The sequence below is a fragment of the Mya arenaria genome, chromosome 11 (genome assembly GCF_026914265.1).
Source record: "Mya arenaria isolate MELC-2E11 chromosome 11, ASM2691426v1".
In the NCBI taxonomy this organism is placed as follows: Eukaryota; Metazoa; Mollusca; class Bivalvia; order Myida; family Myidae; genus Mya; species Mya arenaria.
Window position 1 is genome coordinate 54606325 of NC_069132.1, and position 25044 is coordinate 54631368.

Sequence of the window (25044 nt, forward strand, 5' to 3'; positions counted from 1 at the left end):
TTACAATCATTTTTTATCTTAAAAAATTGCAAAAGATGGCAATTTCAAATCCGATTTCGGTTGATATAAACTTTTCTGTATTTTCGGTCACTAATACAGAGAATTTCTCATTATTAAAGTATGCAATTCTGATGCGAGATATAAACATATCAAGCAATGTGTGTTAACTTACGACAGAGAAGAATTTTGAATATGACATACACGACAAACCTATAAGTATCTTCCATGGTCACTCGTGTAAGGAAGGTTTATCCAAACACTAGCATAGGGTATTTTGAGGAAACGAGGTTATTCAAAATATGAAAATAGTCAAATTGTTCTTTAATTGTTCGGTCAATCTGTGAGAGTGCATCTTCAAAAACACTTACATTTTACACTGGAAATTTTTAATAACAAACATTTGGTAAAGGTTAAATAAGTATTGAAAAGGTGACAAGACAGCTGAATTGATGCCATTGGAAAGATCGAACCTTAAATAAGTAATATCCCCAAAATGTGTGCGAGTACCACTTTGTGGAAACAACCTTCTATTTAGTGATTTTTAACCTAGAAATAAAAACGCTATCTCGGCCATCTGATATGCTATTACTTGGCCACGAGGCTAATTTCGATGCACAAGTCACTGTTTAAATATTGGTCCTGCTAATTAATGTATATACTAAAACCCCATAATAGCTTGAAATCCGATGTTTTTCTAGCATATTTAACCCAAAAAAGTAATAAGAAATATACACATTCGAACCGTTTTATTTACTCTCTGAACTAAGAATACGTAAACACTTAACAAAAATCATATTAAGAAAAAAATGTTCTGCCTACATACATGTATACCAAGTGAAAGCCAGATTAAGCCAGAAAACGGGTTTTGTGGCTTTGAACGCGTTAACGAGTTTTCCAAGAGTGGTGACCTATATTTGGTGGTCGGCGGACCCCACAACAGCTATGGTTGAACTTCATCTACCTCACTGTAGTGGGTACCACACACAGATACTGGTATTGTGGCGAGTTTGGCGTGCTTTGAATGAGTAGTGTGTTTCCCAAGAGTGGTGACCTATACAGGATGGATGGTGGGCGTGTCCACTACACATGCATTGAGTAACATCCAGACTGAAAACAGTTGTTATGGCTATTATAGGCCAATTTAATTTGTGAGTGCATTAAGATATTTTTTTCCAGACGGTGGGGTTGTAGGTGGCGGTGTCCGATTCAACAAGTCCGCACCAGACTTAACCTGAAAAACAAATTGGTGGCGATTTTGGGCCGGCTTTGCGAGTGTTTTGAACAAGTAAACGATTTATTTATTTCTAAAGAGTGGTGACCTATATAGGACGGTAGAAGTGTGTGTTCCCTACAATATCTAAGAGCTGGTGCTCCGCCAATTCCACTCACGTGAGAAATAAAACTCAGGGTTTTGTGGAGATTTGGGGCCAACTTTTTAAGTGCTTTAAAAGAACTAACGGAAGAAGTGTATTATGTAGTACTCCATTTACTGCACTCTAGTCAGTACCAGACACAGACGGAAAATCGGGTCTGTGGTGATTTTGAGCCGACTTGGTTAGTGCTTTAAAAAGGTAAACGAGTATTCCAAGGATGTTAACCTATGGTAAGGTGCCGTGTCCCCTATAATACTTATAGTAGGAGTTCTCTGCGTATATCCTTCGATTGAGTACCAGACCCATCCGGGAAACGGGTTTTGTGGCAATATTGGACTGACTAAATATGCCGTGTTTTAATGAGATAACAAGTTTCCCCAGATTGATGTTCCATACGAGATGCTAGGTGGACATGTCTCCCAAAATATCTAGTAGATGGTATATTGCCTACTTCATTCTTGTGCGTAAAATACCCTGCCGGAAAAGGGATCTTGTGGCGATATGGGGTCGACTTTGCGAGTGCTCTCAACGCACTAACGAGTTTTCCAAGTATGGGAATGTATATGGGGTGGTAGGTAGTCCTGAACTTTTCAACGTATATGTGGTGGTTGTACGCCTACTTCACTATAATAAGTGCTAGACCGGATAGAAAACAATTGATATTTGGCGAATTTTGGGTTTGCAAGTGGTTTGAACGAGTGAACATGTTTTCATAAGGTGGGGACCTATATGGGATGGTAGGTCTAGGCATGTCCAATTAAACAGCTAGTAGGTGGTACTCCACCTTCTTCGCTAGTTTATACCGGACGCAGCGGGCAAACGGGACATGTGGCCATTTGGGCCAACTTTTAAACTGGTTTGAATAAGTAAATGAGTTTTCCCATACTGTGGGAAAAATGGGGTGTTAGGTGGGCGCGTAAACTACAATACATAGTAGATGGTATTGCAACTTCTTCATTCTATTGAGTAAAAGGCCCAATTCTGGTTAACGGGTTTTGTGTGGATGTTGGGCCAACTTTGCGAGTGCTTTAAAGTCATTAAAGAGCTTGGCGAGCGTGTCACAATCAACAACTACTAGGTGGTAGTCGACCTATTTCACTAGTAAGTACCGGACAATTCGGAATGCTTTGAATAAGTTAACAAATTTTCCTGATTGATGACCTATAAGGTAAGACTTGCGTGTCCCCTGCAATGACACCTAGTACGTGGTACTCTACCTACTTCGTTCTAGGACCGTGCCGAAAAAAGCAATCTTGTAGCATTTTTCAGACCGACTTGGAGAGTGATTTTAATGAGCTAACGATCATTCTTAAAGTGGTGACCAGTGGACGTGTCTTTCTTGGTGGTATACTGAACCAGTTAAACACGTTAAGCGAGTGTCGTGACTGTATTGAATAAGGAAACTATATGGTTTATACAAATCAACTAATAGTGGATGGATCTCATGTGCAAAAAATTTCAAACTAGGTTGTAAACACTTTTACATATTTTTAACCGTTTTGTGTATTTTGTAAGTAAAACTGTAAGCACAATTTATTATTTTCCCTGTTTTGTAGGATAATATACAAAGGCAGTGCAAAGTACCTTTAGTTGCGAGGTTTTTGCAACCGCTTCAAATGCACAATAGATTTACGAACAAAACGTTGTGTCACACAGAACGACAGAGGTGGTCTTGATAAATATTCTTGTAAAAGTATTTCACAGAAACTTAGTCACTTTGTTTCGTCAGTAGATGCTTAATAGAAAATTAGCTATACTTACCCAATCGGAAGTACAAACAATGGTATAATTTGAAGTGTTTAATCAAGTATTCCATGACAATCGGTCCTGCTAATAGCCGCGAAGAGCTTCTAAGAACTACTTAGATATACTTTAAACATTCAGAGATGCTTACAAATCATTTTGAAATATAACAATGTAAGGAAATGAATTATTATGACAATATTAAAATTTCAGAAAGGAAAATAATTCTGAAGTTGTTTCATGTACTAGTATATGCATATTTACAGAAAAATAATTTATGAGATCTTCGATCATTGGGGTCTCGGGAAAAAAACATAATCATATAAATATACCACGGAACTGTAGATCTGTGGATATACAAATAGTAAATTGAAAGCACCTCGTATGATAATGGTCGAAAATGGCCCACACAATTAAATAAAAGCTTTTATATTGCTAAGATTTCTTGTGTCTATATGATTTGAAACTCGTAATTTTGAGCGTTAAAGTTAACATAATATCACCAGGTTATGTTTTCCGCCTACTTTTTTCTAGCGAGTACCAGGCCCAGCTGGAAATCGGGTTTTGTTTCGATTTTGTGCCAGTTTTTCGGGTGCTTTAACCATGTTTATGAGTTTCCCCCAGAATGGTTACCTATATATAGAGTGATAGGCGGGCTTACTCCCTACACCCGTGACTTACTAGGTAGAACACCACTTCCTCCACTCTAGGGAGACCCAGCCCCAGCTGGAAAACTGGGTTCATGTCAATTTGGGGCCAATGTTGCTAGTGCTTTAAATGAGTTAACAAGTTTTCCCAGAATGGTGATCTATATTGCATGTTAGAAGTATGTGTCCCCTACAACACCTTCAAGGTGGTACTCAGCCGAAATGTATGGGATGGTAGTTTGGCGTGTCGTCATCATAACCAGCAAAACTCGATAATTAGGGAAACATTTGGTAATCGAAATCGGAAGAACAAACAATGGTATAATTTGAAGCGTTTAATCAAGTATTCCATAACAATCGGTCCTGCTAATAGCTGCGAAGAGCTTCTAAGAACTACTTAGATATACTTTAAACATTCAGAGATGCTTACAAATCATTTTGAAATATAACAATGTAAGGAAATGAATTATTATGACAATATTAAAATTCCAGAAAGGAAAATAATTCTGAACTTGTTTCATGTACTAGTATATGCATATTTACAGAAAAACAATTTATGAGATCTTCGATCATTTGGGTCTCGGAAAAAAAGCATAATCATATAAATATACCACGGAACTGTAGATCTGTGGATATACAAATAGTAAATTGAAAGCACCTCGTATGATAATGGTCGAAAATGGCCCACACAATTAAATAAAAGCTTTTATATTGCTAAGATTTCTTGTGTCTATATGATTTGAAACTCGTAATTTTGAGCGTTAAAGTTAACATAATATCACCAGGTTATGTTTTCCGCCTACTTTTTTCTAGCGAGTACCAGGCCCAGCTGGAAATCGGGTTTTGTTTCGATTTTGTGCCAGTTTTTCGGGTGCTTTAACCAAGTTTACGAGTTTCCCCCAGAATGGTTACCTATATATAGAGCGATAGGCGGGCTTACTCCCTACACCCGTGACTTACTAGGTAGAACACCACTTCCTCCACTCTAGGGAGACCCAGCCCCAGCCGGAAAAAAGGGTTTATGTCAATTTGGGGCCAATGTTGCTAGTGCTTTTAACGAGTTAAGGAGTTTTCCCAGAATGATGATATATATTGCATGTTAGAAGGTGGTACTCAGCCGAAACGATATGGGATGGAAGTTTGGCGTGTCGTCATCATAACCAGCTAAACTCGATAATTAGGGAAACATTTGGTAATCGAAATCGGAAGTACAAACAATGGTATAATTTGAAGCGTTTAATAAAGTATTCCATGACAATCGGCCCTGCTAATAGCCGCGAAGAGCTTCTAAGAACTACTTAGATATACTTTAAACATTCAGAGATGATTACAAATCATTTTGAAATATAACAATGTAAGGAAATTAATTATGACAATATTAAAATTCCAGAAAGGAAAATAATTCTGAAGTTGTTTCATGTACTAGTATTTGCGTATTTACAGAAAAATTATTTATGAGATCTTCGATCATTGGGGTCTCGGAAAAAAACATAGTCATATAAATATACCACGGAACTGTACGTCTGTGGATAAACAGATGCTAAATTGAAAGCATCTGGGATGATAAAGGTCGAAAATGGCCCACACAATTAAACAAACAGTTTATAATTTTATATTGCAAAGATTTCTTGTGCCTTGAAACTTGTAACTTTAAGCGTTAAAGTTAATACAATATCACCAGGTCGTGTATTCCGCCTACTTTTTTCTAGTGAGTACCAGGCCCAGCTGGAAATCTGGTTTTGTTTCGATTTTGTGCCAATTTTGCGGGTGCTTTAACCAAGATTATGAGTTTCCCCCAGAATGGTTACCTATGTAATGGTTCATAGTATAACATTCTGTTATAGATGGAAGTATGTTCATAGTATGTATGTTTACTTGGTCGGTAATATGCAAAGCCTGGGCTCTGTGTGGATTGAGAATTTACTGAATATAAAGACCAGCGGACCCCTTCAGGGTCGAGCATGCTTTTCTCTGAAGGGATCTGTTACATACCACCTTGCAATCTACTTCTTGTGCTACAACGGTAAATAACAGAAACACTGTCAATTCTTGCTCAAAACAAAGGTCTGAAAATCGAAGCGAGGAATGTAGAATAAACTTTACAAAACATCCTACGCCGGAACCAAGCGATACAACTCCCCACCCAAACAATCGATTCATTGCCGTGAAACACTGCCAGACTACTTCATACTTCTTGGGGAATATTGACCCAGACGTCGTTGAACAAGATATCCATGATTACATGACCGATATGAAAGTTTGAGTGAAACGTCTTACACTCTTTCGTGGACGTCATGGTTCGTCCGCATGACTAAACATATATCCGGAAGACGAAGAAACAGTTGAAGAGAAATCCTTTTGGCCCGAAAATGTAACTTGGCGTCGGTGGGTCAGCAAACAAGAGTGGGAGCGCGAACGGGAGGAGTCCCGTCAGCGACATCGTGACCACCTAAGGCACCAGCCATACCGGCATTACCACAGATACGATGACTCGATGACGAGGGACTAACAATTATATTTAGTGACAAAATACTGACAAGATCCAGTCTTACACAAGCATCATTTTACAATGCCATACTCTTTTAGGACTCATTTTGTTATTGTATTCATCGTATTTATGTCACTTAATATTTTAATATGGCATGTTAGAGGTATCATGTCATCAGCATACTCTCTCTAGAAGTTACTCGATGACGATACGATTGATATCGCCCTTCTTACTGAGCATAAGTTGTTACCTCACTCAGCCCATTTTTTGGATAGCGTTCATCCTAATTATACCTCATATTACACTATTGATGAATCGCTGGGCCACTTTAATGTCTTAAAATGTGGTAAGGGAGGGACAGAAATTATGATTAAGAACAATATTGGTTGTAAAATAAGTAAAATCACAACCATAGATAATGATAGAATATCAGCGGTTGAGATTATTTCTCACAAAAAGGTTCCGACGTATCTCTTTTGCATATACATGCCGTCTTGTAGCGACATTGATCTATTTAAGAAAACCCTTAAAGACGTCTGTGCGCAAATAAACTCTCAATTAGGCCCAAAATTATCGACCCCAAAATCCCCTATTTTTACAGAGTTTATAGCTAAACACCAACTTACGTCGCTGAAAGGGCACATAGGAAATACCAACGAATATACTTAACACTTAACACCCGATGAAGTCGACAATAGATCATGTCTTAGTCCATATTTCATCATTAGATAAGTTTCACTCATTCTCGGTTATACCTAAAAGAAACATACTTACCTCAGATCATGCGCCAATATTATTTTCTATAAACCTCGACCTAGGGAGAAACTCAAAAAACCCACAGTGCATAGAACATGTAATAAATGCACACAGGGGCACATATCGAACTACCAAAGCCAACTAAGTAGCGAATTAAATAGCATCATGAACGAAAACACCAATGGATGCTCCCCTGATTTTATTAACTCATTGCTTTGCAATGCTTTAAAACAGGCCGCCTCACAACTCCCTGTAAGTAAGTTTAACCGAAAAGCCAAACCGTATTGGACGGAAGAGGTCAAAGCGGCGCATGCGCAGGCCTGACGCGCTCGGCATATATGGTTAGTTCAAGGCAGACCCTGCAGTACAATGCCAGACTCATTCACAAACTATAAAAAAATGAAAATCAATTATATGACGAACTTAATTGAACAGCTGAAGTAGACTTTGGAATGTTTTGGAAGTTGTTAAAACGAAACAGCAAACAACCCTTTGAGACTTGCTCAGAGTTGAAATTAGACGACACAATCTATAAAGATGACAGAGTTACTGACAGATTTAAAAACCACTATTCAAAAGTTTTTAGTCACCCAAACGAGCATGACATCCTATCAGAAGATGATTTGTTCGAACTTCAGTGTTATCTTACATGTAAGACCACTAACAACACCGTCACCCTAATTAGCTTAGATGAAGTTAACAAAATAATCAAATCCCTCGCGAAGAGAAAAAGCCCTGGTCATGATGGTATAATGAATGAACATGTGATATTTAACGGACTTGCTGTTACAAAAGCGCTTACACTACCATTCAATTTAGTCCTGATGCACGAGAAAATACCAATAGATTGGAAAACCAGCGTTATCATCCCTGTATATAAAGGTAAAGGCAAAGACAAACATGATCCTTCTAGCTACAGACCTATATCATTACTCCCGTGTTTTTGCAAAATTTTCAAAAAAGTAATGGCCGAACTCTCATGTGTCGTCAGCATGTAACACCTTCCCTAGCCCACAACAAAACGGATTCCAAAAGGGTCTAAGTTGTGTGACCACATCCTTTAATCTCCAAGAAACAATTTTCTATGCTATAGACAAAGGTAGCAACGCATATGTTGCCGCCTTTGACACAGTGAGGCACTCTGCATTACTCCTCAAATTAGGTCGACTTGGTCTTAAAGGTAAACTATTAAGGGTCATCAAGTCCTCTTATGAATCTCTCAAACGCACCGTACCTGTTTGTCAAGACCTAATGTCAGATACCTTCGACGTAGTTTGCGGTGTGCGTCAAGGGGGAGTCTTGTCCAGTTTTTACTATCTCGTTTATCTCGATAGCCTATTACGCGACTTAGAGATATGTAAGCATGGCTCTCGGCTTATGTCTGTTAATTGCGGCAGCCCAACATTTGCCGACGACATCTCTCTCATCTTGTTATCTCCATATAAGCTGCAATGCATGGTGGATATTGTGTATAGTTACTGTAAACGTTGGCACGTTGATATCAATGTCGATAAATCTAACGTAGTCGTATTGACTCAAGCCCGCCGAGTCCCACAAGTATGCATCATCTATGGGGACCAAGAAATAAAACAGGTTACATCAATAATGCACCTAGGTTTTTCCCAAGAGGGCAGTCTTAAAATACGTACACGCATTTCAGAACGCTTACAGAAGGCTAGAAATACCTTTATTTCAATGGTGGGCCTAGGTGTCCACCCTCTCGGTGTGAATCCCTTAGTATCCACAAGTCTTTACAAAAAAAATGTAATTCCCATTGCTCTCTACGGCTCCAAACTCTGGAACTCTGTGACTAACGTTGGCACCTTAGCCATCAACCGTCTCCAACACTTCGTAGCCAAAAACATACAAGGACTGCCTATCTCTACCAGATCAGATATGTCGGAATCTATTCTAGGATTAACTAAGTTAGACACCCATGTGGAAAAAAGAAAACTGATGTTATTACACAAGTTGTTAATGCTTCCAATAAAATGTATTAGCAAACAATTTTTTGTGAGAAAATATATTTCTTACATTCTTGATAACAACTGAATCAACCAAGGATTTATACCAGATATATGTAAGCTGTTGACCAAATACAACATGCAATTTGTGCTAAATGGCTACTTCTCCGTAGAAAGAGCCACCCCAGATAAACAAACTTGGAAACGCATGGTTAACAATGCTGTTATACTTAAATGCAAGTTATGCTGGGATATCCGTACTTCCAATGATTGTGATTTTATGTTATTTCGTATTCTTCATCCATGTTTACAACCTGCTATTATGTATACTATTTCAAGAAAAGTAGTTTTCGTCACACAGTAAGGATTACAGCAAAATTGTGTTACAGACCTTCGATTTTACGAAACAGACATTGTGCTAAGTGTAATATAACCTTTCAAGAAGAGCTTGTACATAATTATATTAAGCGAGTGTTACCACACATTGGCAATCAGGGAAGACTTTACTACCCAAATGAATACTATTTTGAATGGACACGACTATGAAAGCTTAAATAACTTAGAACATATACAATGGACTCTGCGACTTCTCGGAACACCTTGAGAACCTTTTATAGACACCAACAACAACGCACTACTTTTGCAATGTTCATACAATTATACATTACGTTGTATACGTGCATACTTTGACTAGAGTTTGCTTAAGCGACATTTAATAGCGCTTAACATAATACCCGTAGCTTGGTTGCAAATCAACTACCGATTATAACCATAATCATAATCATTTTACCTCAACTTATCTACGTACACAGTTTAACCGAACAGTATAGAAACATGTTGCCATAAAAGCCTCTTGTTCTGTTTCGTTAGAGTGATTAAACAGCAATACTTGTATGCAATGCATGTATCGTTTTCTTATACATACCTGTTATTATACTCATCACAGCTATGTTTATAATCACTAATTAAATCGCTAGCTCAAATAACAATGTGGACCCGTTATAAGAAAAAAAATAGAATACAAAACCTTAAAACAAAAGCATCCAATGTACATATGTGTAACTAAATATATACATATATATAATTATGTTAGATACGTTTTCCTTGTTTATTGTGTTAACTTGTTCTATATTGCTCAATGTTAGAGCACTTTACAAGTTGTAAATATATTTGCATATCTTCTGTATAGGAGGAAAAAAGATTTGATTGATTGATTGCTTGATTGTATCTATCATGTGTTTCCGGTACGGAACGGATCGAAAAATCCTACCCGAAGGCACGCGCGTAAGCCGGTAACGAGGCTTGCCAAGCTACAGCAACGCAGCGTGCCCGAGGATCTGATTTTTCAATCCGGACCAGAAACACAGGATTGATATTTTGTCTTGCATATCTAAAATTATCAATTTGTGAAAAAAGACATAGAAAACGAACTTTTGTACACTTCACCAAAAAGCATGTGTGATGTTGTTTACTGACTTAATTAAGCGCAGTAATTTTAAATAACTAAAAGTCGTGTTTTTTATGATTATTTATTTAAAATTTTAATTAAAAGTCTTGCATAGATATATATTTGATTGCCCTTTATTGAAAAAGCATAATATTACTTTCGTAAACCATGCAATAAAGGAATAAGAAGTGGCGTGTTGTTGCGGGTGACTAATCTTACATTGGGGGTCTTAGATGGGTGTTTTCCACCACTGGTCACATGACCAGAAACACACGTCCGGTATTCAAGAAAAGGATTTTCAGCATGGCCAAATATTTGGATTTACTTATCTGGGTGGGAGAAAACAGTTTAATGTTATTGCACTACTTTGTAGCATTATGTACGTTACCTGTTTCTCTGGTCCAAGGGCAGGGGAGTCTGTCTCCAGGAGCAGATTGTCCACTGGTAACGCTTTTACGAGCTTCTGCTTCTTGGACAAAGTGAAAAAACATGGTATGCTATTAGTCACTTGGTTTAAAACTCTATATTTTGTAACAAAAAATAAAGGCATTCATGTGTAATGGTCCGCTGTAGTCATGGATGTGCGTTCATAATAATGTAACAGTCCGCTGGAGGCAGCGGATGTGCGTTCATAGTATAACATTTATAGTACCATATAGGTTTACTTGGTTGGTAATATGCAAATTAGCAAAGCACAGGTTCTGTACAGATTGAGAATTTAATGTATATAAAGACCAGCGGACCGTTACACATAGATATCTGTAACCTGGATGGAAAGAAAATGTCAAATTTAACATTCTGAAAGAAAGTCACCGGAGAAAGTCATTGGACATATTTTCTAAAGACCCCATTGGAAATAAGTTGAATAATTTTAATGGGTTTTCCTGTGTTATGTATATGTCTCACAGAATTGAGTCTTTAGTAATGTAGTATGTATCCAAAGTATTTTTATGATGTTGTGATTTTGTATAGATATTATCCCTTATTCTTTGTTAAACACTCTGTGATATAACTCTATATGTAATATTCGGTTTGTTATTATGACACACACATATATATATATATATATATATATATATATATATATATATATATATATATATATATATATATATATATGCACAATTAAATCTATTTATCTATTTAGCCAACAATTATATCATACTGTTTAATTAGAGTAACACTTGTTTTTAATACCATACACATGTATAACAAAAATAAATTTTGAGTGATAAACCTACTTCTTATTTAATAATGGATTCATGGAAAAAAAATGACTGGTGAGTCCTAAAAGATGTACAGTTACAGATCAACTTTTGCCTCATTAGGTAGAAATATGGTGTTTTCTGCACATTTCTTTCAAATTAAACATGGTATCCTTCATTAAACCATCGTTTTTTATATGAATTCATCCTTTTTAATGAACTAAAACAATTGTATTTATTTTGGAACATCTTTTTTGAGGAGTAAGAGTGCCTCTTTCACTGTCTAGTTTTAGCTCAATCATGAGGCCAGGTATAAATAGAATATTTCCCTCATGAGCTTTCCAACAGTGACCTCCTGTGTGAATGCTCGACCCCTCAAGTCTTAACAGTGTAACCCACTAGGTTACGGCGACATGGCAGAAGCTAACATGTCTGCTGTTGACCCAATGTTTTTTTATCATATTTCATTTTCTATAATGCATACTGATTTGGTTTAATATATTCACATAAAGAGTACAGCAACTCGGCAATTATATGCAGACACTGGTCCATATATCTAATAATAACGTGCAAATATAACGAGAATTACAGAACTGGCTTTTGTGTCAAAAGGAACATAACTTATAATATTATAAACAAGTTATGGGTATAATAGCTGAGAGAAGTGTTTGCCCAACAATGCATCAAACGCAGACAATATCCAGGGTACTACAATACCATGACTTAATTCCTTCCAAATACAAACAATGCTTAAACTGTAGGGATTTCAGGAATGATTCAAGGCCTGGAATGATTTAAGGCTTCTTACCAAGAATGATTCAAGGCTTCTCTCCAGGAATGATTCAAGGCTTCTCTCCAGGAATGATTCAAGGTTTCCATTCAAGGCTTCTTACCAGGAATGATTCAAGGCTTCTATTCAAGGCTTCTTACCAGGAATGATTAAAGGCTCATTACCAGGAATAATTCAAGGCTTCTTGCCAGGAATGATTCAAGGATTCTTACCAGGAATGATTCATGGCTTCTTACCAGGAATGATTCAAGGCTCCTTACCAGGAATAATTCAAGGCTTCTTGCCAGAAATGATTCAAGGATTCTTACCAGGAATGATTCATGGCTTCTTACCAGGAATGATTAAAGGCTTCTTACCAGGAATGAATCAAGGCTTTTTACCAGGAATAATTCAAGGCTCCTTACCAGGAATAATTCAAGGCTTCTTGCCAGGAATGAATGAAGGCTTCTTACCAGGAATGATTCAAGGCTTCTTACCAGGAATGATTAAAGGCTTCTTACCAGGAATGATTCAAGGCTTCTTACCAGGAATGATTCAAGGCTTCTTACCAGGAATAATTCAAGGCTTCTATTCAAGGCTTCTCGCCAGGAATGATTCAAGGCTGCTTACCTGTTCACTGCGTACAATGGATGGGGGAATCGAAAAGAAGTAGCCTTCACGGACACCTTCCATGGCATATTTCGGGTTGCCATCAAATGCATGCAACAAGGCATTCTTTACACCTGAAATGTTAATTCACTTGCAGAATTAATTGGCATTAATACATTAATGATTGTTGAAATATAAAACTATGATTTTTCTTTGAAAAAAAAAACACAGGTAAAAAGAAAGCCTTGGTGTAGTAATGTAGTCCAACCAAAGATCAAAGGCAAACACTATTGTTAACTTATACATAAGGGCCCGGTTTGAATGAGGTATCTTAGTCATAAATCTTACGCCAATTAAGAGTGCTCGGCTTTAATTGTAAAAGTTTAACATACATGCCATATCCCCTGGCGGGGGGAAAAATCCCACGCAATTTCGACCCATCCTCCGGTCCCCTAGCAGAGAATGAATATCCCCAGGAATTAAAAAAGTGTGTTTAAAATTATGCAAATTTATCAAAGGGATGAATTATATTAGCATGTTTACAGTTATTATGCCCTTCCTGTCCTAAAGCTTAATTGGGCCTAAAAAAAATAAAATTGTTTGGTTAGGGTTACAACACTTAATGGGTGACACTTAGTTAAGGTGAGAATCTATGTGATAAATGTCCTTACAATTTTTTCATTGAAGCGCAGTTTGTGCCAAAAACGGAGTAACGCTGTAAAATTTTTGATATTAAGACTTACGATCTTCATTGAAATGGGGTCCTGGTTCAAACATTGTCAAAAACAAGTTTGTAAGGAGATAACAACAGCACCAGTGCATAGAGCATACGTCAACACTTGCCTGTATTCTTTTCAGTCAAAAAGGGGCATAACTCCTCAATAATTAAAAACGGAGTTGGTCTTGTTTCTTATGTGCATATTACATTGGGATACATGTGTGCGTTCCTTGTGAATATTTTTTGGGGAAAGGCCATGGTTTAAGTTTTCATCAAGCTGACACATAAACTCCACTTGTTTCTAAGATAAACAGGCAAGGTAAAAATGATAATTTAAAAAAGTGCCTTTACTTCAGTTTGTATACCACGTGATAAATTGTGTCATAAATGCTACGTCAGAAAGTAATAATTTGCTTCAAATGATGATTTTAAACAAAGATAACTTTCCTATTTTATTTACCATTTTAAATTTTAAATGAAGCAAAGCGCAGTCTACGCTGCTTATGGAGTCTTGCATTCAGTCTTTTACCAGAGTTTGAGAGTTAAGTTTCTTAAAACACTTTGACAAACCATTTTGTGACGGAGCACTGTCAAAAAATTATTTTTGAACAGTTTTGTCAAAGTGTTTGATGAAACTAATCACCTTATCAAAATCAGGTAATAAAACGAAGGCGGGGCTCTTTAGGCGACATAGGCTGCCCTTTGTTTCATTTAAAATGTTGTAGTAAAAGAAAAGTTATATTTGATTAAGCTCTTCATTTTAAGCAAAATGTTGCCCTCTGACTAGCATATATGTTGTAATTTATCACATGGTATACACACACTGGTAGCATATATGACGTTATTTATCACATGATATACACACACTGGTAGCATATATGACGTAATTTATCATGTGGTATACACACACTGTACTTGTTTAATATTAAATCTGATCTGAAACCTTATTAAAGAGAATAAATGCAACAATGTTTTTCTTACCCAGCTCCTTTAGTAAAGCAATGGTAGGTCTCCCTGCAGATCGTGAATGAACATTTCTGAAAAAAAGAAAGTCAACATTCCATCAAGTTAGAAAACAGAGTACAGAAAACAATCAATTCTGTAAGATAACAGATTAAAGACAACATTTCATACAGTTAGGAAACAGAGTAAAGACAACATTTTAATCAAGTTCGAAAACAGAGTAAAGACAACATTCTATCAAGTTAGAAAACAGAGTAAAGACAATTTTTCATTCTATCAAGTTAGAAAACAGAGTAAAGACAACAATCCATTCTGTAAGATAACAGAGTTAAGACAGCATTCCATACAGTAAGAAAACAGAGTAAAGACAACATTCCATCCCATTAAAAACAGAGTTAAGACAACATCCCATCCCATTAGAAAACAGTAAAGACAACATTCCATCCCATTAGAAAACAGTGTAAAGACAACATTTCATTCTGTAAAATAACAGAGTAAAGACAACATTCCATCCAGTTAGGAAACAGAGTAAAGACTCATCAAGTTAGAAAACAAATTAAAGACACCATTTCATCCAGTTAGGAAACAGAGTAAAGACAACGTTCCATCCAATTAGGAAACAGAGTAAAGACAACATTCCATCCAGTTAGAAAGCAGAGTAAAGACAACATTCCATCCAATTTGGAAACAGAGTAAAGACAACATTCCATCCAGTTAGAAAGCAGAGTAAAGTCAACATTCCATCCAGTTAGAAAACAGAGTGAAGACAACATTCCATCCAGTTAGAAAACAGAGTAAAGACAACATTCCATCCAGTTAGGAAACAGAGTAAAGACAACATTCCATCCAGTTAGGAAACAGAGTAAAGACAACATTCCATCCAGTTAGGAAACAGAGTAAAGACAACATTCCATCCAGTTAGAAAGCAAAGTAAAGTCAACATTCCATCCAGTTAGAAAACATAAAAGTCATAATAAATCAGTTCAACTACCCAAAATTATATTTTACACATACTTGTAAATGTATATTATCAATATAATACACTGCCTTAAACATAAAATTTGATTTGACAAAATTCAAAGGTACCCTATACTGTAATACCTAGTTAAACTGATTTATTATGACTTGTATGAGCTCTTGTCATCTAACCACTGTGATTTAAGGGACTAGACACCGATGAAACAATACCATGAAAAAAACTGTCAAAAACTTACATTTTTTTTTTATACCTTTCATACATGCCATATTTCTGAGAGGCTTCCCAGGGGATTTTGGTCTGAATTCCAGGGGATTTTGATATTACACCAGGGGATTTTTACATGGCGAAAATATGCGCAATATCTGCATTTATAATATAAGAATAAAAACAGATACACACTCTAATTACAATAATTTTTGGACTTAGTCATCATGGCCCTTCATGGAATTTCACACTCATAATATTATTGATGCTTTCCACTGTCAATCTATAGTAAGTTTTGATTTATTTTTTTATTTTTTTGTTAAATTCAAGGGAATATGGATCCCCCGGCGGGGGACCAGGGGATGGGTTGAAATTCCGGGGGATTTTTCCCCCCGCCGGGGGATATGGCATGTATGACCTTTGTGTACAATGCATAGAATCTGTTGTATCGCATCGCTTACAACACATTCACCTTTCCGCAGTATTTGCATATTTTTCCAATTTGAAATCTACTTGGTTTGTCTACCCAGTATGTCCCGGTCATCATGTGACATGACATGCTAAAAATACACATTTCATGGCTTTCCAAAAGGAAGGACAGTGGAAACAGAAAATTGCTGCGAAACAATGTAGACACAGAGCCCAACAGATTTATTTCAGTAGTTAAATTGATCGTTGATAACTTTTGAAGAAATTTAACTCTGTTGAAAATGACAGTGAGTTGGTAAATGCTTGTTGACAGATTAGTGTGTGAAATGATCACGGGTTCAGAAAATACCATTTCAAGCTATTTTTAAACAGGAAAATTCAGCTGAGACATCTGTGGGCACAATGATTGTTGGGTTTATTATTTAAATCATGTAAAAGATGTATTATCAACCTCAAACTAGCTCGAACTGACAATTCTAGACTTGTTTTAAAGAAAATACGATATTTGCCAATATTTGCCGATTTTGAGACCATCTGGTGTCAAGTCCCTTTAAAGACAAACATGTAATTACAGCAATCTCCTACTAACATAGGTAGGCTGTATTTCTTGGCGATCTCAATCTGCTGAGTCAGCACAGATCTCTGTACATCCTTGTCTTCAGCTGTCGGAGTGATCCGGGGTTGGAAGTCAAGGCCTATCTGTAAGGTAGGGAGAATAAATTGATTTAAAACATTTAATATTTGACCATATAAAAGCAACTTTCTGTGATTTTTGTTAATTTGAAAAAGGTTTTGAGTATTAAAGTATAAGAAGTCATGTTTTGTATACGATATAATTCCAAATGCATAATACAATCAAAACCTGTTAGCTCTATATTCCAGGGAACGGCCAAAATACTTCAAGCCTTGCAAATATTGAGCCAAGCGGGAATGCTTACTGAATGTGTATTTTTTTTTGATATCTTAAAAACGTTATTAAATTATTAAGCTACATTGTCTTCGATAGAGAAGAGTTTTTATTTGACATAGTCCTCATACCCACATCCAACTGTTCGCAACATTATACAATCGATACTATGACAGTGCCATATATTTTTGTCTAATTTAGTTACGCAATGATAAGAAAATAAAGACGTCACTGGCAAGGAATCTGGCTCTTCTTTTGTCTTTATTTTTCAACCAAGTTGAAAACGTATTCTGTGGAATGCTGAAGTTGTCTGTACTTTTTAGATTTGCATCCACCATCAACAGCAATTATTGCCTCATATTCTCAATGTAGCTTTTCACAGTAAGCTTTCTCTTTGTACCCTTAGTTCCTAAGGCAGGCACCTTTGGGTTGCTGATTTTATGTGAATGAGGCCTTCTCAAAACGCATTGAGATTTATACATGTATTACATACGGCATTTAGTCTTACAACACAGGAATATTTATAATAATGGACCATAAATATCTGGTTTAGACTTGGTTCTTTCAGCTCCATTGTGAAGACAGCTGTAATCTGATATGAACACTCCTGTACAGTTCCAGGCCCCAATATCACGAAAATACTCAAGTCAAATCTCAATCTCAATCTCAGCTCACTTTACCACATAAAAGCATAGTGGTGTTCAAAATCTTGCATGTTTTTATATGGTAAAATGAGTTGAGATTGAGTTTAAGATTTGAACCTACCGTATTTAGGGCGAGTGTCCACACCAATACCACAAGGCCACTCTGACCCTGGTGGGGATATAATCCACAGTCTTTATGATGAGAGTCGAACACCTATACCACAAGACCACTTTGACCCTGGTGGGAATAGAACCCAGTCTTTTGGGTCTAGTGGGGATAGAATTCACAGTCTTTAGGGTCAGAGGCCAAACCTTTACCACAATTCCACTTTGACCCTGGTAGGGATTGAACCCACAGTCTGTAGGGGAGAGGCGGATACCTTTACCAAAAGATAACTCTCACCCCTAAATCATAAACATATTGCAAAGGATACCAACCTCTCCTATAGCTCCAAGTCTGTCCTTATACTTCTCTATAAGGGGTACGGCCTCCTCAAGATCCTTAAATATAACCAAAGATATAAACGTATATGTGCTAAAACATATCCAAGCAAAACAGGCATCAGGACCTGTATTATTTGATAACCACCTTACAGTTCCTGTAATTTTGAAATTAGAATAAAAGTATTTTGATTGGACTGAAAAAAATAATTGACCAATGGACTAAATGGCATCACTGAGGCGTGCTTACGGTCAAGGATAGGAATACAGCCCCAAGGCGGATCCGTGGTCTAGTGGTAACACACTTGACTATCAATCCAGTGGTCTCAGGTTCGATTCCCCATCACATCACTAAAATAAACTATTCATCTTCCAGGAGGGATGATAAATGGGGGCGCCATTTGACAGTGCTATACACTGGTGCACGTTAAAGAACCGGGTAGCTCTATTCAGGGCTACATTCTGTCTGTGCACTATGCTCCAAAAACCTAAAATGACTAACAATCTTAACGGAGCACTCGCTGAATGGGTAAGGCCCAAGTGCAAGTATAAATAAGCTTACACACCACCACCAGGCTCCAAGGCCCATATTCACTAACGCCTTCAGTCTGAGTTGCAACTCAAGAATCAAAACAGCATTATTTAAATCTCTTACAAATAACTTGTCTTACAATAATTTACACTCCTTTTATCAATTTTTTTTACCAGTATACTGATGATAATTTATAGCGTTTTAAAATAACCTTTTTCTAAGGGAGTGAATACAGCCTGAGATCTGTTCATGTGTTTAAAACTTACCTATTTTTATATAACTTTTTCATTCAACACCCATAACCTTTCTTGAGATACCCTTAACAGTAAACCTCTGTTTTGAATAAAGAATTAAGTACCCTTAACAGTAAACCTCTGTTTTGAATAAAGAATTTAGTACCCTTAGCAGTAAACCACTGTTTTGAATAAAGAATTTAGTACCCTTTACAGTAAACCTCTGTTTTGAATAAAGAATTTAGTACCCTTTACAGTAAACCTCTGTTTTGAATAAAGAATTTAGTACCCTTTACAGTAAACCTCTGTTTTGAATAAAGAATTTAGTACCCTTTACAGTAAACCTCTGTTTTGAATAAAGAATTTAGTACCCTTTACAGTAAACCTCTGTTTTGAATAAAGAATTTAGTACCCTTTACAGTAAACCTCTGTTTTGAATAAAGAATTTAGTACCCTTTACAGTAAACCTCTGTTTTGAATAAAGAATTTAGTACCCTTTACAGTAAACCTCTGTTTTGAATAAAGAATTAAGTACCCTTAATAGTAAACCACTGTTTTGAAAAAGAATTAAGTACCCTTTACAGTAAACCACTGTTTTGAATAAAGAATTAAGTACCCTTTACAGTAGACCACTGTTTTAAAAAAGAATTAAGTACCCTTTACAGTAGACCACTGTTTTGATAAAGAATTAAGTACCCTTTACAGTAGACCACTGTTTTGATAAAGAATTAAGTACCCTTTACAGTAAACCACTATTTTGATAAAGAATTTAGTACCCTTTACAGTAAACCACTGTTTTGAATGAAAAATTTAGTACCCTTTACAGTAAACCACTGTTTTGAATAAAGAATTAGTACCCTTTACAGTAAACCACTGTTTTGAATAAAGAATTAGTACCCTTAACAGTAAACCACTGTTTTGAATAAAGAATTAAGTACCCTTAACAGTAAACCACTGTTTTGTAAAAGAATTAAGTACCCTTTACAGTAAACCACTGTTTTGCATAAAGAATTAAGTACCCTTTAAAGTAAACCACTGTTTTGAATAAAGAATTAAGTACCCTTAACAGTAAACCTCTGTTTTGAATAAAGAATTAGTACCCTTTACAGTAAACCTCTGTTTTGAACAAAGAATTTAGTACCCTTTACAGTAAACCTCTGTTTTGAATAAAGAATTAAGTACCCTTTACAGTAAACTAATGTTTTGCATAAAGAATTAAGTACCCTTTACAGTAAACCAATGTTTTGAATAAAGAATTAAGTACCCTTTACAGTAAACCAATGTTTTGCATAAAGAATTAAGTACCCTTTACAGTAAACTAATGTTTTGCATAAAGAATTAAGTACCCTTTACAGTAAACCAATGTTTTGAATAAAGAATTAAGTACCCTTTACAGTAAACCAATGTTTGGAATAAAGAATTAAGTACCCTTAACAGTAAACCAATGTTTGGAATAAAGAATTTAGTACCCTTTACAGTAAACCAATGTTTGGAATAAAGAATTTAGTACCCTTAACAGTAAACCAATGTTTGGAATAAAGAATTTAGTACCCTTTACAGTAAACCACTGTTTTGAATAAAGAATTAAGTACCCTTTACAGTAAACCTCTGTTTTGAATAAAGAATTAAGTACCCTTTACAGTAAACCTCTGTTTTGAATAAAGAATTAAGTACCCTTTACAGTAAACCTCTGTTTTGAATAAAGAATTAGTACCCTTTACAGTAAACCTCTGTTTTGAATAAAGAATTTAGTACCCTTTACAGTAAACCTCTGTTTTGAATAAAGAATTTAGTACCCTTTACAGTAAACCTCTGTTTTGAATAAAGAATTTAGTACCCTTTACAGTAAACCTCTGTTTTGAATAAAGAATTTAGTATCCTTTACAGTAAACCTCTGTTTTGAATAAAGAATTTAGTACCCTTTACAGTAAACCTCTGTTTTGAATAAAGAATCTAGTACCCTTTACAGTAAACCACTGTTTTAAATTAAGAAATAAGTCTTACACAAATTTTAGTTGTTAATGTTTCCAGTCTACTTCAAAACAGATAAATTGTCACCGTAATGCAAAAATTCAATATCTGCGGCTATTTATATATGCAATTATTTAGTAATTGCACTAAGGTGACGACATCTCTGGCTAAATACATGCACTTTACATGACAAAACTACTTCTTAAGATAATGCCAAAATTTCAGCAGTTACTTGTAATACCAGCCTACTTGCAGAGTGACACATCTCTGTTCCCCTGTCACTGCTCCCTTTACGGGATGGACACCCAGACAAGGTTACTTGTAATACCAGCCTACCTGCAGAGTTACACATTTCTGTTCCCCTGTCACTGCTCCCTTTACGGGATGGACACCCAGACAGGGCTTCTTGTAATACCAGCCTACCTGCAGAGTGACACATCTCTGTTCCCCTGTCAATGCTCTTTATGGGATGGACACCCAGACACGGTTACTTGTTATACCAGCCTACCTGCAGAGTGACACATCTCTGATCCCTGGTCAATGCCCCCTGTACAGAATGAACACCCAGACGTTACTTGTAATACCAGCCTACCTGCAGAGTGACACATCTCTGTTCCCCTGTCAATGCTCCCTGTACGGGATGAACACCCAGACATGGTTACTTGTAATACCAGCCTACCTGCAGAGTGACACATCTCTGTTCCCCTGTCAATGCTCCCTGTACGGGATGAACACCCAGACATGGTTACTTGTAATACCAGCCTACCTGCAGAGTGACACATCTCTGTTCCCCTGTCAATGCTCCCTGTACGGGATGAACACCCAGACATGGTTACTTGTAATACCAGCCTACCTGCAGAGTGACACATCTCTGTTCCCCTGTCAATGCTCCCTGTACGGGATGAACACCCAGACATGGTTACTTGTAATACCAGCCTACCTGCAGAGTGACACATCTCTGTTCCCCTGTCAATGCTCCCTGTACGGGATGAACACCCAGACACGGCAGCACAAAATCAGGAAACCTTTGAAAAAGCACAATTCTAAGGTGTTCATTTATCAGTCAGCATTGTAGGAATGGCTTAAACCTGATTCACAGCCAAAAAATCATCAAATTAAATTATGATTTAAAGATGTGTGTTGCATATGTCATATAATGTATGATTTAATCTTTTTCATGGTTTATCGTAAAAGCTCAAGTCAGTTAATAACTCATTTCATTATTACAAACCAGCCAAATAAATAAATTCATAAAGCCAAATAAACCAAGTATGTAGAAGATTATTTATGAATCTGGGCATTGATTGGCTTTAGAGCTATGCTGAATGATATTATCTTAGTAGCGGATTAAAGAAAATCATCTTCAGCAACCACAGCACTTTTTTCTATTACACTTCATCCATACCATGGTAAAATTGATTGACAAAATCTCACTTAAATGAATATGCATGAGGCAGGGGAGACAACTTCTTTTTTTTTTCAATAAAATCACATGTTACAATTAAATACTCTTCAATAACCCTGTATTCTCAGTTATCTCTGTAGCTGAGATGTTTCAGTGACTGTTTTAAAATTTATAATGATCTGGCGAACTGAGTTTAAATCAAGCTTATGCCAGAATACTTTTTCTATTCGAACACATTAGTATGAGTGCCTGTGCAAATTTTCCCATTTGGTCCTAATGTGTAACAAATATAACTGGCTAAATCATTAATCATTCATAATCACAAGATTATCCTAGCCAAACCGCCCACAGTACACAATAAAGCAGAGTACTGAAACTGTGCTTGAAAAAATATAATAGTTCTTAAATTACTCCTTAAATCAGTTTTGTTTTTCACCATTGGGGAACAGGTTTTTCTGATTGGGAAAAATGTGTCATTTTGAATAAAATTTGGAATTCCAACCTACCATAGATATGAACAAGAATGACTTAGAAAACGGACAAAAAAGATTATGCTTGTTATTCTATGGGTTTTTTCCGCTAGTTTATAAGGTTTCAACTGCCAAATACTTTAAGTATGCATGCGTATTTATAATCCTGTTGTAAGTTTTAATAAAAAAAAAGAAATCCGTGAACAATATAAATAGTTGCTGTTAACCTGTCTGCAAGCTCAATCACTCGAGAAAATTCACCAACAGCGGTTGCGCACACCAGGGTCAAGGATAGGAATACAGCCCCAAGGCGGATCCGTGATCTAGTGGTAACACACTTGACTATCAATCCAGTGGTCTCAGGTTCGATCCCCATCGCATCACTAAAAAAACTATTCATCTTCCAGGAGGGATGATAAATGGGGGCGCCATTTGACAGTGCAATACACTGGTGCACGTTAAAGGACCAGGGTAGCTCTAACCAGGGTTACATTCTGTCTGTGCACTATGCTCCAAAAACCTAAAATGACTAACAATCTTAACAGAGCACTCACTGAATGGGCAAGGCCCAAGTGCGAGTATAAATAAGCTTACACACCACCACCAAGCTCCAAGGCCCATATTCACTAACGCCTTCAGTCTGAGTTGCAACTCAAGATTCAAAACAGCATTATTTAAATCTCTTACAAATAACTTGTCTTACAATAATTTACACTCCTTTTATCAAATTTATTACTGGTATACTGAAGATAATTCAGAGCCTTTTAAAAGTCTTTTTTTTTTCTGAGTCTGAGTCTAAAAGTCAGACACGAGACGAGAGTGAATACAGCCTGAGATCTGTTCATGTGTTTAAAACTTACCTATTTTTATATAACTTTTTCATTCAACACCCATAACCTTTCTTGAGATATCCTTTACAGTAAACCACTGTTTTGAAAAAGAATTCAGTACCCTTTACAGTAAACCACTGTTTTGAAAAAGAATTAAGTACCCTTTACAGTAAACCACTGTTTTGAAAAAGAATTCAGTACCCTTTACAGTAAACCACTGTTTTGAAAAAGAATTAAGTACCCTTTACAGTAAACCACTGTTTTGAAAAAGAATTCAGTACCCTTTACAGTAAACCACTGTTTTGAAAAAGAATTAAGTACCCTTTACAGTAAACCACTGTTTTGAATAAAGAATTTAGTACCCTTTACAGTAAACCACTGTTTTGAAAAAGAATTAAGTACCCTTTACAGTAAACCACTGTTTTGAAAAAGAATTAAGTACCCTTTACAGTAAACCACTGTTTTAAATAAAGAATTTAGTACCCTTTACAGTAAACCTCTGTTTTGAAAAAGAATTAAGTACCCTTAACAGTAAACCACTGTTTTAAATAAAGAATTCAGTACCCTTTACAGTAAACCACTGTTTTGAAAAAGAATTAAGTACCCTTAACAGTAAACCACTGTTTTGAATAAAGAATTTAGTACCCTTTACAGTAAACCTCTGTTTTGAAAAAGAATTAAGTACCCTTTACAGTAAACCACTGTTTTGAAAAAGAATTAAGTACCCTTAACAGTTAACCACTGTTTTGAATAAAGAATTTAGTACCCTTTACAGTAAACCACTGTTCTGAAAAAGAATTAAGTACCCTTTACAGTAAACCACTGTTCTGAAAAAGAATTAAGTACCCTTTACAGTAAACCACTGTTTTGAAAAAGAATTAAGTACCCTTTACAGTAAACCACTGTTTTGAAAAAAGAATTTAGTACCCTTTACAGTAAACCTCTGTTTTGAATAAAGAATTAGTACCCTTTACAGTAAACCTCTGTTTTGAATAAAGAATTAGTACCCTTTACAGTAAACCTCTGTTTTGAATAAAGAATTAGTACCCTTTACAGTAAACCTCTGTTTTGAATAAAGAATTTAGTACCCTTTACAGTAAACCACTGTTTTAAATTAAGAAATAAGTCTTACACAAATTTTAGTTGTTAATGTTTCCAGTCTACTTCAAAACAGATAAATTGTCATGGCAAAAATTCAATATCTGCGGCTATTTATATATGCAATTATTTAGTAATTGCACTAAGGTGACGACATCTCTGGCTAAATACATGCACTTTACATGACAAAACTACTTCTAAAGGTAATGTCAAAATTTC

General features: G+C 36.1%; 1 protein-coding gene across 4 annotated transcripts in view; it reads right to left on the bottom strand.

The window, feature by feature from the left end:
• The window catches only part of LOC128209567 (putative deoxyribonuclease TATDN3), a 34040-nt gene that overhangs the window by 2426 nt on the left and 6570 nt on the right, over positions 1-25044 (bottom strand). For 2 of the 4 annotated variants that reach the window (XM_052913646.1, XM_052913645.1), the window contains exons 6-10: positions 18284-18346; positions 16884-16993; positions 14701-14756; positions 13023-13135; positions 10807-10887 (exon numbers count right to left, since the gene is read on the bottom strand). In XM_052913646.1, coding sequence (XP_052769606.1) covers positions 10807-10887; positions 13023-13135; positions 14701-14756; positions 16884-16993; positions 18284-18346 — 423 coding nt within the window. The remainder of the gene's footprint in view (positions 1-10806; positions 10888-13022; positions 13136-14700; positions 14757-16883; positions 16994-18283; positions 18347-25044) is intronic. The other 2 variants (XM_052913648.1, XM_052913647.1) reach the window with 2 other exon arrangements.